The sequence below is a fragment of the Herpailurus yagouaroundi genome, unplaced genomic scaffold, assembly GCF_014898765.1.
Source record: "Herpailurus yagouaroundi ecotype Mexico unplaced genomic scaffold, PumYag 187, whole genome shotgun sequence".
NCBI classification, from domain to species: domain Eukaryota; kingdom Metazoa; phylum Chordata; class Mammalia; order Carnivora; family Felidae; genus Herpailurus; species Herpailurus yagouaroundi.
This window is the reverse complement of record NW_024412418.1, coordinates 17,648,484-17,665,972: the sequence shown is the minus strand read 5'-3', so window position 1 is coordinate 17,665,972 and position 17,489 is coordinate 17,648,484. Positions and strand designations below refer to the sequence as shown.

Genomic DNA, 17,489 nt, shown 5'->3' with positions numbered 1-17,489 from the left:
TCAGTGTGTGTGCTGGCGCAGAGATCCAGCCATGTGACCTTTAAGTCTGACATTTATCTCCCTTGTAAAAGGCAACTTTGTTTCATTTCTTCTTGAATTAAAACTACCCACTAGTTCTCTTTCCTGGGATCCTTGGAATCACTTTTTATTTTCTTTTGTCGTTTGCTCCTCCTCCCTTCCCCCACTCAGTTCAACTCATGGACAGGCAATTCTTGTTGTGCCTGATAGATCTTACTGTTCCTTGCTCAGGGCATTGTTAGTCTGAGGCCGTAAAGGTTGCAGATGTGGTAGCAACGCACTGCTGAAATGGCCTGTTCAGAAGCTTTCAGATACTTTGTTTAGTACCAACAGGATCCCTTTGTGTTCTTTGTTAAGAACACAGTTGGGATATTGTAATAACATTGTAGGGTGACAGAGCCACACTTACCAAGGTGAGCATTGAGTAATGTATAGAATTATGGAATCAATATGTTGTAGATGTATGTTAATTATACTTAAAAAAAAAACAGCTTGATTTTTTTTCTTACCCTTTTTGGATTTCACTTTTTCCATGATACGTTATTTAAATTTTTTTTTTTTGAGTGGCAACAGCCTAGGTGGAGGATATAGGATAACTTAGACAATAGTAAAATAAAATGAAAATCGGTCTTGCTTCTTGAACTCAGAATGACCAAGTGGCATTGACTTTATACCATGGTGGCTTGACCATGATGAAGTCAGCTTGCAAAACAAAGTGTATCCCAGTGATGAAGTCCCCACGCCTAGCCCAGAAAGCATAGCTTTCAGTCATGAAGGCTATCAGAAACATTTCCTAGTGCTATCAATTCACGTATTTTATGCTTGTGAATCACCCCAGTGTGATGTGGCATTAAGGGGGGCACCTTCTGATGTTTGGAATGTTTTAAGGTTAATAAAAAAAAAAAAAAAGCCTATCAGGCTGAGTCAGAAATTTAGGATTAAATAGCCTACATGGTAGTTAGGGTTTTCCACATTTTCTGGTGACGATAAGCCCTGTCTGGGCAGGAGCCAGCATTAACCATCTGGCTGGTTGCCTCGTGTGTGTTTTGTGTACAGGGCTGAGCTCTGCTCTTTGTCTTGACCAAACGGTTTAGGGTGGCAGACGGATTCAATCCGGAGTGTGGTCAGAATGAGCACCCATGTGTTAGGGTGACTGATGCAGCCCTCCCTTTCTCTTCCTTCAACTTCTTCCTTATTTCTTTTATCAGACACTTCTCTTTGATTCTTGATTTAAGAAAACTCTGAAACTTTATATTGCGGAAGATTTCAAACCAGAACTGAAGTAGAGAGGATTGTGTAATGAGTCTCCCAAGTGCCTGTGTCTCCAAAAGATAAGGAGTCTTTAAGAATACCATTGTTGCATCTAGAAAAGTGAGTAGTAATCTCTTACTGTCTTCAGCCAGTCAGTGTGTTCACTTACCTTGATTGTGCAGAAGAGAGTTTACCTATATACCAGAGAAGACGGTCTCTAGAAAGGCCTACCTGCAAGGGTGGCCCTGGGCTGCAGTCTGGAAGTTGGATTTCAGAACGGCTCCCCTCACCTGAACTGATAAGAGTGGCTGACCATGCCAAAGGGTGCAAACAATGTGGTTTATGTACCGAACACCTGCTTTCCTTCTGGGAGCCAGGGGGCACCTCCACGATCAGCTCCTTATGTAAATCCCTGGGCACTGAGTCTCTCCTTGAGCTTTCCCACTAGACAGCATTTCACATGTGTTGCTACAACTCGCTGGGGGATTAAGCGTGTCCCATGTGACTCCCCTGGGAGAGGACTCTGGAAGCTTGCGCTAATTTCCTCCGGATTTCGCTCCATTGTGCCTTTTCTCCTTGCTAGGGTTTTGCTTTGTATTAAAATACTATAAAAATTATAGCCCGAGTATGACTAGCTGCGACCCCTCCTAGGGAGTCACCTAGAGGTGGGTGGTCTTTGGGGACCCTTGACACGTCTGTCTGTCTCTTTTAGAATGCTTTGTTCAGAATAAGGTTAACATGTTGCATTAATTGGTATGTCTTTTAAGCTCCTCTTTGTCTTCTGGTGGTTGTAAACACAGTTTATGGTGGTTTAATGAAGCAGTGAAGGGTCAGGCTTTACAGTCAGATAGGAGTCAGATTATGGTCTGACTGCTTGTGGGCAGGTTACTTCACCTCCCTCCCCCATGGTTTCCCCATTTTAAAAATGGGATAATAATTCTCCCCACCTTGAAGGCTTGTTGAGGATTCATTTATGTAATATATATGTGTAAATTAATGTATGTTGATTACCCAGCACATAGAATGTCTACAGGACATGTGAGCTGTGTTGTTTAAAGAAATGTTATAGTGGTGTGGTTAAAAGCTTGGGTTCTTGAGCCAGTTTGCTTGGGTTTAAATTCTGATTCTGACCTTTTCTAGGTGGGTGACTTGGAGGGAGTTGCATAACTTCTCTGTGCCTCAGTTTCCTTTATTGTATGATGGGAATTATAATAGTCCTTAATTAAGAGAGCTTGTGATAACCCAGGTCGAGTTTAGAACAATGCCTGCTTAGTAAGCTGTTATTACTGTTGTTCTGCAGTTTGAGAATGTCTAATGAGAATGAGAATGTCTAATGTCACATGTACATTCCATACCCAAGCCGAAACAAGGAGTCAGTGGGATGAGTAAGTTCCAAGTGTGAATTGGAGACTGTGGCTTGGGAATTTTGGCCAAGAGAGCTTGCTGAGATTTTAACCCCTGTGTTGAATTTACTCCTTGCATGTAGGCAATGAAGATTACCAGGCCTCCCCCTGGGAGAGCAGGATGTGTGCTGAAGGATGTGTGCTGCCTGTGGCCATTGGTTTCTAAAGGGGAAAGGAGTGGGGTCCCTGTGCAGGCCTGGATTCTTTTCCCAAACTGCCCACTCAGGGAAGTCTCTCCCCTTCCATGGAATGGACCAGGAGGCTTGGAGCACTCTGCTATCTCTCCCACTTCCCCAGAGAAATTTGAGGGCCAAGACAGTCTTCGGTCTTCTGCACATGGGTCTGCACATCGTAGGTACTTGATGAACCTTTGTTGAATAAATGTAGTGTTTTAAGCAATAATTTTCTAGAAAATATCAGGCATATTCTGTGTTGGACTCTGAGAATGAGAAGCTGTGTCATTATGACTCCTTTGGGGCTGAAAGTTAGGGAGTCACTGTATTACCAGTCTTTATCTATTAAAAAACAGGAGAATGATATTTAGTGAGTTCTTGGGCCTTTTGTGAGCTGAGGGCACTAATAAGCGGAAACTACATCAATAAAATATTTTATCAGAGAAAGCCAACCCTACTCCTCCCAGGAAAATTTCTTCATTCATAGCTTAACTCCAGCCAAAAGATACAAAGAGCAAAGCCAAAATGGAATTTTACTTTGAGTCCCTACTTTTAATCATGGTGTCAGTTTTTAGCCAAGCCAAAGTACTTCTTTACCAGTTTCTGCAGCGATTTTCATAACATTTGTCTGAAGGTGTTTGATCAGAATTTAAAGTTATGAATTCAAATATTTCTTGTTTATTTCAGGGAGGGGAGACGCAGGGAGAGAGGTAAACTATTGTTGCTTCCTCCTCCTACTTAAGGATAATCTTTCTTGGCCATTTTGGATTGGCCCATAGTTTAATATAGTCACACGTTGAATCCACAAGCATTTTTTTGTGTACTTGTTGATAACAGCATCGTGTCAGGTATCAGGGATATAGATGTAAAACAAGTATACTCTCTAGAGAGGAAAAACAGTGAAGCAGACCGGCAGTTATAAGGATTTTGTTCAGCGGGGTACAAGAAGATGCCCTTGGCCCAGCTCAAGGGATGGTGTAGGGGTGAGAGCAGGAAGAGTGGTTCAGGAGAAGCGTGTATGAATATCAGGAATAATTGGCAGCCAGAAGGATGTAAACACCTGAACAGGTACAAAAGCTGCTTTTCCTGAGAGAGAGAGAGAGCTCTTAGAATTATCCAGCAATTAAAAGCTTTTCTGTCATTAAAATTTCTAGTTCTGAAGTGATCTGAGTTTAAAAACAACAACAACAACAACAACAACAACATAATGATAATAATAATCAGCAAGTTGGAAGAAATCTCTTTGCCCATCCTGCTTCTTATATGTAACAAGTAAACCTGGGCTCCAACATTGAAATCTGTGTAAAATAAGTCAAAGTCTCTGATCATACATACAGCATCACTCATTACATGGGAATAATAACATGTCTCTCACTGGATTATTGGAGGCTTAAGCGAGGTGACTTATGCAAAGGTAGCTGGGATAAAGCCTTGCATATGGCAGGTGCTCCAGAAATGGTGGTTATAAAGGGAAATTAGGAGTTCTGTACAGTTCTGTCAACTGCATTGATTCTCTGCCTTTCTTGATTAACTTTGGACTGGAAATGGCCACCCTCCATCCCATTAGCAGAGCAAGCTTAGAGCTCTAAGCTTGTGATGTTGTTTCTGTTTAGTGTGTGTGAAGAAAGCTGTTAAAAATTAGGGCCTTTGATCTATTAGAGCAAGGAAGAGAGGCTGAGTGCTACCTTTGTAACTTTGAAACCCAGGTTTCATTTCTTAGCTTGATCGGTGTTGTGGTGGACATTCTTGCACAGGGTGGGAGGGAGGCCAAAACGCGGGAAAATTCCGCCATTCCTGCTTCCAAGTTTCCATGAGTCTGGGCCATCAGGGGAGACCGTCTCATTCTTCAGTTCTTCACTCAGCCATTCATTCATCCACCTTAGTATGCATGTACCTCCTCTGGGCATAGTTTTTATTCTTGAGCCTATCACTCTGACCTGGTCCACAGGAGGGGACATGTGATGTGGTTTTATCGCTTCCATGAGTGATGGAGGGATGTATGTGACACTGACCTGTTTACCTTTCCTTTTCCTGAGCTTCTTTGTATCTCCTGTCATGCCTTCCTCCTTTATGCGATGTCCCCTCTATTTATTTATAGTTTTAGATTTCCTTTAGTGCCATGTTTATATGTTGAAAAGAGCACAGGAAGGTGTGGACAAATTATTTGCTCAGATTCTTATTATTTTAATTGTAGTTCACCCCAAAGCTTTAAGTCAGTGGTTTTTAATCCTGGCTTCACTTAGGAATCACCTGGGGAGCTCAAAGCAATCCTGATGCCCAGGCCTCATCCGAACTAATTATATCAGAAATTTCTAGGTGGATGACCCAGCTGTCAGTATGCATTAAAAAGCTCCCCAGGTGGAGCGCCTGGGTGACTTAGTCGGTTGAGTGTCTGACTCTTGGTTTTAGCTCAGGTCATGATCCCATGATCCCAGGGTTGTGGGATCGAGCTCTGCATCAGGCTCTGTGCTAAGCATGGAGCCTGCTTAAGGCTTAAGATTCTCTCCCTCTGCCCCTCTTCTCTGCTCGCACTCACTCTCTCTAAGACAAAAACAAAAACACAACTTTGCAGGTGATTCCAGTGACAGCCATAGTTGAAAATCAAGGTTTTAGGTCTCAACTAAAGGTGAACTTGTGCAGTTTCTTCCTTTCTTTTTCTGATTCATTTTCTACTTTATTTTTTTTTAAGTGTACTTATTTATTTTGAGAGAGAGAGAGAGAGAGAGAGCATGTGTGAATGGGGGGGAGGGACAGAGAGAGAGAGGGAGAGAGAGAATCCCAAGCAGGCTCCGTGCTGTCAGCGCAGAGTGGGGCTCGGTACCATGAATGATGAGATCATGACCTGAACACAGATCAAGAGTCAGATGCTTAACCGACTGAGCCACCCAGGTGCCCCTCAGTTTCTACTTTAAATTAATAATAATAATAAAAAGTATATAGTATCCCATGTATTAGTACATGTGTATCTTCAAAAGAGAGTGTGGCATGATTGGCTGGTATCTGCTGATTAGACCCTTAAACTTTCTTATGTTTGGGAGAGTTTGCAGCTGGATGAGGAAGGGATAGGGTAAGAGAATCTGAATGGATGGCTGCACGTGTGCCATGGTTGTTAGAAAAAGATACCTAAAATGCTTTGCTTTTGTTATCAGAGCACGTTCACACAGCCAGTAAAACGTTAGCATGTGTGTGCCTTGTGTGGGGCCCTCATTTGGCATGAACTTAGCATTTTTAATCCATGCATTAACTCTAGGAGGTAGTTGTTTCTTGTCCATTTTACAGGTGAAAAGTTGAGACTCAGAAATAGTAAGTAATATGCTAGTACATACACAGAGCTGGAAGTTGGACCTAGTGCTCACAGTTCCTCCACGGTTCCATGTTGGCCTCTTCCTATTTCCATGTGAATAGAACTCCGGTGGGCAGGGGGTGGTATCCTAGTGTGTGTATGAGTCTTGTTTATTAATTCTGCAGATTCCAAGATCTCACTTATTCAATGCATTTTCCCAAAGAGCTCATGGTATTTTTATAGTTTTTTAAGTGACCCCTCTCCTCCTTATATCCCCTTGTAGAGAAGAGACGGGTATTACGTTTATTTTACTACTCAGAGCGGGTGTGTCTCGAGAGCAAAAGTTATCCACTCCATCTCAGGTTTGCGAAAATTCTGTGCATAGTGCTTTTCTGGGCACAGGAAGCTGATATCGTGGACTTCCATCACTGGACCTTTTTGAGTTGTTCCCCTAGAATGGAGGTGGCTTAGCTCTGCTTCACCCACACATCTCCCCTGGTTTCCCAGAGGCCAGGGGAAGACGCTGGAGAGACATTTGTCTCTGGTCAAGAGCACAGTGTGTGACCATAAAGCAAGATGATGCTAAGAGCTGTGTAGGATCACTAATTAAAACATACTGCTGGTCCCGTCCCAGAGAAGGGACAGCTGAGGGGCTTCCAATGTAACTGATATTGAAGAATTGGGTGGATTAAAATGAATTCTTTAAAAAAAATATTTTTTTAATGTTTCTTTTTGAGAGAGACAGAGACAGAATGTGAGTGGCTTAGGGGCAGAGACAGAATCTGAAGCAGGTTCCAGGCTCCGAGCTGTCAGCACAGAGCCTGACGCGGGGCTCGAACTCATGAGCCGTGAGATTATGACCTGAGCTGAAGTTGGACGCCCAACTGACTGAACGACCCAGGCGCCCCTAAAATGAATTCTTTATTACAGTGAAATAACCTGTCCCATTTCAGGGACCTTTGACATCTTTAGCAAGTTAATACTATAATCCATCTTGACCATCAACAGTTTATTTTCAGTGACAATAAAAGCCATTGAATTTTGGGGTTTTTTGTTTGTTTGTTTTGGAACTGAAAAGAGATATTGGAGATAGCTGGTGTATGCTGCTTGAGAGAAATGAGTGCACCATACAGGATGACCCAGTTTCACATCTGTAGCAGTCTTAAAGCATCCGCAAGCATTAGCCAGCATGGCTTCTCCGGAGACCATCTTCTTACTATCACTTGGACATTCAGTGTTGAGCACATATGATCTCTTTAGGGGGGGTCCCCGTCTGGGGGTTTCCAGCCCACTGGTGGCTGTATCTAGAGCAGGGGCCGAGCGAGGTGGCAGGCTAGTGAGCCTTCTTTCCACTCTTCAGAGTGGATTTCTTAGCAGATTGGGGTTGAGATTTTTCAAGGGTTTCCAGGACTGGCCTATATATTTCAGGCAATGGCATATCTTGCAGTATTTCAGCAGTTCAGACAGGAAATTTAAAAAGAGCTGGAGCAGAAGGTATAAAAATTGGAAAGCGGTGTGCCCTTTGGCAGTGTAAATAATGGTTTGATTGTACTGAGTCTCTGCACACTTTTGTGTTCTTTTGTGTTTGTTCCCTTTAGAAACCTGACGTCCTGACCACCGGGGCCGGTAATCCAATCGGAGACAAACTTAATGTTATTACAGCAGGGCCCCGGGGACCTCTTCTTGTTCAGGATGTGGTTTTCACTGATGAAATGGCTCACTTTGACCGGGAAAGAATTCCTGAGAGAGTCGTGCATGCTAAAGGCGCAGGTGAGAGCTATGTTTATTTGTTGTGAAAGGATTGTTTCATAACACCTGGGTTAAAAATTTACCTTTCACAGGGTTTGGGCTTCTTTAATAGAAGCAGCAAATCTCCATTCTTGGGAGAAAGGGAAAAAAATGTCCATCAGGAGAGGAGCTCATAATAAAATGATGGTTATTTCCCTGGATTGAACATTATATGTAAAATGCTTCATTTTACTAAAAACGAAAGTAATCTTCCTTTTCTTCCATTATGCACTTTAGTGAAGAAATAAAAATGTGAAAATAGAGACATGGGCATTCTGGAATTGTAGCTAGATTTAGATGGAGCCCTAATTGGCTACATACTGGGAAGAATGGTGCAAAATTGAGGATAGTTGTGTTAGGGTGGTAGATTTCTGGTGATTTTTCCTTTTTGTCCAAAAGTTGTGAAAACTTTTATCTTGCTTTTATTACAGAAACAAAAGATAGGGTGCTGTTTAGAATAAAGCCAAAAACTCAATTGGACAAGCAAGCTTGATGGGAAGGAAGAAAAAATTTTTCTCCTAGCTGCTTGCTTGGACTCCCGGTTAGAACTTTCTAGTTTTTTATTTTTTTCTTCCATCCCTCTCCAGCTTTTTCTGTGTGGCTTTTCCATCACGACTTTGGTATGCTGTTCAGTTTGTTGTTTGGCCTGTGGTGTCTTATTTGTGTTTATCCTATTCTTTCTTTCCCTGTGTTTTCTCCTCTTCTCCCTGTTCTTCTCTTTATCTCTTAGGCCCTACCTGTACTTCAAGGCCTCCTCAGGCCCTGTGTCCTTGGGTCAGCCTTGACTTGCTACTTCCACCCCCACTCGTCTCTTTTTCTTCTTGGCTCCAGCTGTGTAGCCCTTGGGTTACCGCTGAGTGGTAATAGGACTTTGCATTTTGTCCCCATTCATTTTGTGTTTGGCCATCTATCTCCCCTTCTCCCATCATCTCAGAAGCTCCCAGAAGGCCAGTGCCGAACCATCGGCTTCCCTTGTCACCTAGCTGCCTATTGGGGGCCCAGTGGTCTGTGATGGTCTCACGATGAGGGTTTCTGTGTCTTTCTCATTAGGAGCTTTTGGCTACTTCGAGGTCACTCATGACATTACCAAATACTGCAAAGCAAAGGTGTTTGAGCATATCGGAAAGAGGACTCCCATTGCGGTTCGATTCTCCACTGTCGGTAAGTCCATCTATTTGCGTGACTGGCACTGCGTAACTCAACCCTGTACCTTATTTTGGGCATTTATAACTTCATTTCAAGGAAAGCGTATTAGAAGGTAGAAAAAAAAAACACTTCTCCAAATTATACCAGGTTTTTACAGCAGAAAAATTGTTTCGAGCTATGCAGGAAGTTACTTTGAATTCTGTTTGTTGAGGTCTTACGAAATCACACTTATACAGAGGCCACCACTGCAATTCTGTGACATTTGGAAAGAACCTTCCCACAAGTGGTTGCCTCAGATGGAAATGTGGAGTGGGAAGCTTATTCAGTAACCACAACAGCTACCCTTTATTGGGAATTAACTCCGTGCCATTCATCGTTGGGCACTTTACAGACATTGTCTGTAATCTCATCTGTAGGATCTGCTTTGCAGGGTGGGGCTATTTCTATTTCCAGTGGTTAAGTGATTTTTTTCAGTAGCACGAGTAAGAATTAGATCTATCAACAACATCTTAATACACCACATGCATGAATAATTCCGTTTCTGTTTCAGTCTGTGTTTGTGCATTTTAAAAATACTGTGGATGGGGCGCCTGGGTGGCGCAGTCGGTTAAGCGTCTGACTTCAGCCAGGTCACGATCTCGCGGTCCGTGAGTTCGAACCCTGCATCAGGCTCTGGGCTGATGGCTCGGAGCCTGGAGCCTGTTTCCGATTCTGTGTCTCCCTCTCTCTCTGCCCCTCCCCCGTTCATGCTCTGTCTCTCTCTGTCCCAAAAATAAATAAAAAACGTTGAAAAAAAAATTTAAAAAATAAAAAAAAATAAAAAAATAAAATACTGTGGATGCAAAAAATAAATGACGCTAAGAATAAGAATCTATATTTTAACTCAGTTTCTTAATATTAACCTCATAATTTTGACAACTCACTTATTCTCTTTGTTTACTACCTTAATCTTTACAATTATTTTCTTCCTTCATTTTAATTTAAAATTTAATTACCTGTTTGAGGGGCGCCTGGGTGGCGCAGTCTGTTAGGCGTCCGACTTCAGCCAGGTCACGATCTCGCGGTCCGTGAGTTCGAGCCCCGCGTCGGGCTCTGGGCTGATGGCTCAGAGCCTGGAGCCTGTTTCCGATTCTGTGTCTCCCTCTCTCTCTGCCCCTCCCCCGTTCATGCTCTGTCTCTCTCTGTCCCAAAAATAAATAAACGTTGAAAAAAAAAATTTTTAATTACCTGTTTGAACTATGTTATTTAAGTGGGTAATCTTTTCAGCTTTTACAGTTATGTAAAACTCTCCTTTTTTTTTTTTTTTTTAAATGTTTTTTATTTATTTTTGAGACAGAGAGAGACAGAGCATGAGCAGGGGAGGGGCAGAGAGAGAGGGAGACACAGAATCGGAAGCAGGCTCCGGGCTCGGAGCTGTCTGCACAGAGCCCGACACCAGGCTCGAACTCACAAACCAGGAGATCATGACCTGAGCCGAAGTGGGACGCTCAACCGACTGAGCCACCCAGGCGCCCCAAAAACTCTCTCTTCTTAATCTCAATTATTTTGTTTAATTTGGGGACTGAATTGGCTGGCAGGTGGTAGAAATAATGGCTCAGGCACTTAAGTGACTGATTTCCTTCTAGGAAGTGGGTTGGAAAGCATAGATCCTAATGTTTTTTTATGACCTTAGGCTTATGCCTCATTTTTCCCATTTGAACCTTCTAGCTGGAGAGTCGGGCTCAGCTGACACAGTTCGGGACCCTCGTGGGTTTGCAGTGAAATTTTACACAGAGGATGGTAATTGGGATCTTGTTGGAAATAACACTCCCATTTTTTTCATCAGGGATGCCATACTGGTAGGTGATAAAGTATCTTGCACTCTACAAATGTTTGTTGATTTAAATTGGTTTCAGATAATCTGTTTCGACTGTCCTTTGAGGAGAGGCCTTGGGAAAAGCAGACAGAAGAGAATTTGGGTTGGTTGGATTGCCTTTTAAAGCACATTTTTCTGTATTTAGTATCTTTTTATGAGATCAAGTAACAATTACTATTGGTCCTCAGTTTGGCATTTCAAGATTCACTGACTTAATGGGAATAATCCAGTTTTCCATGTAATGGGACTATTCCCATTAAGGCCATGAATGAAAAGAGGCACTTTGTCCTGGGAACATGTAGAGGGTAAATTTTGTTTTAGGGTTTGGCAGTGTGAAATTCTGGGATTATACTATTCAGAATTATCATCCAACAATTATAACAATTATATTGCTTACCTAACAATAGGCAATGTATAATGTAAGTCCCCATCACTCCGATAAACTTGATTTTTGGATTTTTGTCTCCTTTTCTGTTTAGTTTCCGTCCTTTATCCACAGTCAAAAGAGAAACCCTCAGACGCACCTGAAGGATCCGGACATGGTCTGGGACTTCTGGAGCCTGCGCCCTGAGTCTCTGCATCAGGTGGGGGCTCTCCTTTTTCACTGTATCAGAACATGTCACTGTTAATTATGCGCCGTGATGCCATTTCTCCAGTGCTGGTTATCTCACTGCAACTTGGTTTCTGACTTTCTTTTTGGGAGGCTTCCTCAGGTTGCTTGATCCTGAAGAGTTTTATAATCTGCATTTGTTCATCTTCCCTCATTCATAGGCCTTAAATGATCTAGAAACATTATCAATTGATATTTCCCAATACTAAGGATTAAAGCCTCTAGTATGAAGTAAAGCTCTTTGTTATCAGGGAGAGAAGGGGAAAGTGGTACCAAACACGTTTACTGTTAAAATAGATTTTGAATAACAAGTTAGCTAGTTTTCAGATTTGCTTTTGCTTTTCTTTATAGAATTTTGAGCCATGAGGCTAATGATTTACATATCATTCTGCTTTAAAATTCTTGTTATTTTGTATAAATGATACTAATGATAACCTTTCCTGTGGGTACTTGGTTAGTGTGTCCCATGTCATTAAGAGATTTTTTTGGAAACTTAGGAATGTCTTAAGAATCTAGGATGTTTTGATTGAAACTGAAAAAATTTAGGCTTTATTTACTTTTCTGTTTCTTAGGTTTCTTTCTTGTTCAGTGATCGAGGGATTCCAGATGGACACAGGCACATGAATGGATATGGATCGCATACTTTCAAGCTGGTTAATGCGAGTGGAGAGGTAGTTTATTGCAAATTCCATTATAAGGTACGTGTTGCCTTTGGGGAAGAGGGGACAAAGCTCTCACCACCCATGTCTCCTTACTTCTCTTGAGGATTGGGCAGAGATCAAGGCCCTTTACACCTTTCCCTTATGTCCACTCCGAAGGCTGGAAAGTATTGACTCAGTTGATCAGGACCATGACTCTTCTGTTGGCTATGCCCAAATGAACAGGTGTGCGCTGCCCTGTTAGGGGAACCGTGTGGGCTTTCTTTGGTCTCTTTCCATGTGGCCAGAGGGTAGGAACACACTGCTGCTGGCAATGGTCAAGCTCTCTTCTCCTTCTGGGGTCCTGGGAGAAATGTGTAAATATTTGGGAAAATACTCATTTCATGCTGGTTCTCTGGGTTAATGTTTCTGGTGCTGGCAGGTGCGTATCCATTCTCCCTGGAGAGGGAAGACCTAAGGTTTTGTTTGGGGCTCAAATGTAAGGAGATAATACAGGCCTTTATGCTATATGAAAGGAGATTTCTACCATGTTTAGCCTAGCTTTCTAGACTTCTTTGTTGGAGTTTAGAGTCAAGCCTTAGCAAACAGTAAAGTATTATGTTGCTTTGCCTTTCCTAGCCCAGAGTCATCGATTTGAGCATAGATACCTTTTGTGGCCCGGGAGGGGACAGTGGCAGAAATGGGGACTTCCTGTCTATAATACCAATCTCACCATTACTCTCAATGTCTGATGCTATCTTTCCAGAAACATTTCTTCTAACTTTTTAACTCCTCCATCCATTTATTTAGCATTTATCAAGGGTATATTCTGAATAGGGAAAAAAGTAAAATCAGTTACAAATGTAAGAAAATAAAAATTCTGGTTTTTTTTCATTTACTTTCATACAATCATGTCAAATAACTTTCCTTCAGGGGAAGCTTTGAGAACATTTGAATTAATTGAAGTGTTTTAAAGGGCTCTTCTTTCTTACTATGATCTTGGCATTTGTTGCAATAAGCAGTATTCTCAGAGAACTCTAGAAGGTTATTTAAAGAATCTCTGGTTGCCTAAGAACACGTTTCCAAATACTACTGCTAAAATAAGCACAAACAGAAGTGGACTGAGGACAAATGCAGTCTCCCTCTTAATGGTATCTGTCCCAAGACCTGTTTTTTCCTTGTGTCCTGTTTTAATCTTTATCTGAACAACTTATGTATGTATATCAAACAGGAAAACTGTCTCCCCTCTTTATACTTATAACTTGGATCTATAATCTTTGGCAAGGAACAGTTTTAAGAAACAGCTGCCCTGCGGGCTTGTAAGTGCCAAGAGGAGAGGTGTAGTGTCACTGGGAGCCAGACTAAGTGATTGTGTCTGGTGCACCGGCATGGTGGTGGCTTTGTAGTTGGACCAGTCTGAATTCAACTCTTCCCTCTTCTAGATAACTGTGACTTGGTCTACTATTATTGAAAGTTCCCTGTGCTCCAGCTTTGTCACTCTAAAATTGGGATAATCATAGCAACTGTCCACGATCCTGCGAGGATTGGGTTGCTTATGGGTCTCTTCAGCAGAGGGCCCTGGGATAGCCTGAGACCTACTTGGATGTATCAGTCTGGATTATTCTGACCTATGGTTAGTCTTTTCTGAGCCCAAGGGAATTCAATTAAAATCAGAAAAGTATTGCAATATTATTGCACAATTTAATGAATTCGCTCTCTGGGTGATCTGCAGACGGTGACCTCCAGTTTTAAATCTGGAAGGTGATTGTACTTCTGGTCTGATAGTAAGAAGAGTTCAGGTCTTGCCACTGGTTAGAGAGACTTGAGATTTTTGTGATAGAAAGAGTTTCAGAGTTCACTTTGCTGAGGAAATCTTTCGAAGCTTGGCTTGTGGGGATCTTCAGAATAAGATATAGGTGGAAATCTGTTGAAGAGCAGTATGGTGTGATAATAGGAACACTGGTGACAGTGACTAACTTATTTGGGTTTTAATGGCTTGCTTGGGAAGTCAGAATACTAATTTTGCCTACTCATAGTCAGAGAATTGGTTCAGAGTGGCTCTACTGAAGTTCTTTTCAGCTGTATGAACTATGATTCTATGATTTCTTTTAAAAAAAGGAAGACAGTAGAGGTGGAGGGATGCTAGCTGAGTATAATCTCAGTAATTTATTTGAGCTATTATAAAACAGGGAGTTAAAAATTACTTCATGAAAAAGATAGTCCTTTTATTAATTTTTTGCTCATTTAAAAAATATTTTTTGCTCTTTTTTCTGATTTGAAAAGTAATATGAGTATAACAATTGAAATAATAGCCACCTGGAAAACAATTTTGATGTTCCTCAAGAAATCAAACATAGAATTACCATATTACCTGGCAACTTTATTTTGAGATATATACTCAAAAAAATCTACTGAATTGGACACTTTAAAGTGGTTAAAGTGGTACATTTTATGTTTTGTATATGTTACACCAAAAAGTTTTTGGCTTTCCTGAAGACAGTGTCACAGCATTCTTATTATGGGTGAGACGTTGAAAATCAACTATATGTTAAGAGTTAAATTAAAAAAATTCAGGGTACAGAAAGGGAAAGAGAGGACTAATTTTAAATATGAAATGCACCTACAGAATCCCTGCATATTTAAAAGAATGAGGATAACCAAGTGGAATTTCTTATTGATAAATTCATATTTGGATCAGAGTTGAAGAGTGGAATTGTCACAAGGAAGGTCCAGTGTTTGTGTAGCATTGCTCATCCTCCTCAATGCATAACTGATTAAAGTTCCGTAACTTTGCCAGTACGTTTCAGTGTGAGCCTCTTTCTCTGATTCTGCAGACTGACCAGGGCATCAAAAACCTTTCTGTTGAAGACGCAGCACGACTTTCCCAGGAAGATCCTGACTATGGCCTCCGAGACCTTTTCAATGCCATCGCCACAGGCAACTACCCCTCCTGGACTTTTTACATCCAGGTCATGACGTTCAGTGAGGCAGAAACCTTTCCATTTAATCCATTTGATGTCACCAAGGTGAGTCCGTTGACAACCAAATTGTTTTCTTTTTTAAGTCTCTTTGTGCCTAATTTTACAGATTCCAGTCAAGCATTCATAATGATAGAGAAGTCATGTACAAAATGGCAGTGGTGCCTCTTTGGATTTTCCTAATCTGTGCATCACACTTCTAGTTCCTATTTGCTGAGTTCACTGAGTTCTTCTAGGTGGCTTGATCTATCGTTATTAGCAGGGAATAGCTAATCAAGATTAGCAGATCTTGAAAAGCTGATGTACTTGTGCCCAGGGAAGATGTCAATATTTACCATTAACTGGTGTGAAAGATTTAACCAATGTACTCAGTTGAAGTTCTTTTCATTTTATTGGATTAAAAAAATCACTATTTTCACTTATTATCATGGGCTTCATTATATTAGTTTCCTGTAGTTGGTTGTCTGGTAATTGTGAATATGACATTTATTTTTAGGTTTGGCCTCACAAAGACTACCCTCTTATCCCAGTTGGTAAACTGGTTTTAAACCGGAATCCAGTGAATTACTTCGCTGAGGTTGAACAGATGGCATTTGACCCAAGCAACATGCCACCTGGAATTGAGCCCAGCCCTGACAAAATGCTTCAGGTAAACCTGGTGGATTGAGATGTTCAGAGGCAGGAGGACATACATATGCGTGTGTGGGCCTACCCCCCCCCCCCCCCCACACACAGACACACACACACTGTGTAATTTGGCCTGACTTTTGTATGAAGAATTAACCAAAACATCACTTAAATTTTCATCTAGGTCCTTAGTTTCCTCAGTTCCTGTGGGTCTGACTGAAGCATTCGTAAATTATAGTATTACAGTATAAAGCAAATTTCATAGTAAAGTCTTTCAGTATGTTAAGACTTTGACATTTAGTCTCTTAGTTTAAAAAAATTTTTTTTTTCAACGTTTTTATTTATTTTTGGGACAGAGAGAGACAGAGCATGAACGGGGGAGGGGCAGAGAGAGAGGGAGACACAGAATCGGAAACAGGCTCCAGGCTCCGAGCCATCCGCCCAGAGCCTGACGCGGGGCTCGAACTCACGGACCGCGAGATCGTGACCTGGCTGAAGCCGGACGCCCAACCGACTGCGCCACCCAGGCGTCCCTTAGTCTCTTAGTTTAAAAGAAGTTACATTAGAAAAACCTCAGCTATCCATAGAGTAAAGAAAGCACTCTTTGTTCAGTCTGTAATTGATGGGAGGGAATATTATTAATTGATTATAACACCTTGGTCAGTATAACTTGATTCATTTCCTCTTCCATGGTGATGCTTGAATTTTTCCATCTGTAAAAGGAGACAGGAGATGGTTTTTATGAACTAAATGTCTGTTGCCACTGATTGAAGGCAGTGGGTTAATTTAACCATTTGTCTCAGTAATGTTCCTACTCATTCACTATTTTTTTTTTTAAATCACTTTCCATTATGCTCTTTCAAGAGTAGAAAGAGTAGGGGAGCCTGGGTGGCTCATTTGGTTAAACGTCCGACTCTTGATTTCGACACCTATCATTATGTCTAGGTTCATGGGATTGAACCCAAGGTCAGGCTCTGCCCTGACAGCTCAGAACCTGCTTGGGATTCGCTCTCTCCCTCTCTCTATGCCTCTTCCATCCCCTTGTCCAAAGTAAATAAACATTAAAAAAAAGAGTAGAAATAGGGAAAAATATTTTTGGGGGGCCAGAAATCAGTAGGAAAATAATTGGTTTAATAATTAGTGAGTAAACCAATCTCTTGTGTTTTTGGACTCTGACCATGATACAGGGGTTAAAGATCATTACCCCAGATCAGACCATAGTGACAGATGGATGCTTCTTATATAAGTGTCCAAGTCCAGTTCAGGAGTCACTGTCCATGGAGACAAGCTAAGGTGCCCTGTATTTTTTTTTAGTAGAACCTTGTTTGATTTGACATTGGGAACATTTGGGACTTTTATAGAAAATAAGTTTTTGTTCGTTTTCAGTTCAATTTAACTACTATAAATTGAATACCTCTGTGTGTGGCAAACTGTCCTGGCTGCTATAACAGATATAAAGACTGAAAATAACTGTAATATAAAGCAGAAGGCCCCGTGAATCAGGAGAAATCTTGTCTGTTAGGAGGATGATGACAGAGTTTTGAGAATGAGCTATCATTTGAGATAGCTTTTGAAGAATGGATAGGATTTCAGTTTTCGACAGAGATGAAATGGGGCAGGAGAGAGACCTGAGTATAGATACAATGGTGGACCGTATTTAAACTGTAAGCAGTCACTTTTTCCTGAAGTAGAAGACGTAGGATTGGGTACATGGAACAT

At 41.4% G+C, this 17,489-nt stretch overlaps 1 protein-coding gene across 1 annotated transcript in view; it reads left to right on the top strand.

The window, feature by feature from the left end:
• CAT (catalase) overlaps positions 1–17,489 on the top strand; it is a 36,809-nt gene that overhangs the window by 5,846 nt on the left and 13,474 nt on the right. Inside the window, exons 2-8 of the mRNA XM_040495478.1 lie at positions 7,727–7,898; positions 8,967–9,077; positions 10,770–10,900; positions 11,397–11,501; positions 12,100–12,225; positions 15,000–15,191; positions 15,640–15,792. Coding sequence (XP_040351412.1) covers positions 7,727–7,898; positions 8,967–9,077; positions 10,770–10,900; positions 11,397–11,501; positions 12,100–12,225; positions 15,000–15,191; positions 15,640–15,792 — 990 coding nt within the window. The remainder of the gene's footprint in view (positions 1–7,726; positions 7,899–8,966; positions 9,078–10,769; positions 10,901–11,396; positions 11,502–12,099; positions 12,226–14,999; positions 15,192–15,639; positions 15,793–17,489) is intronic.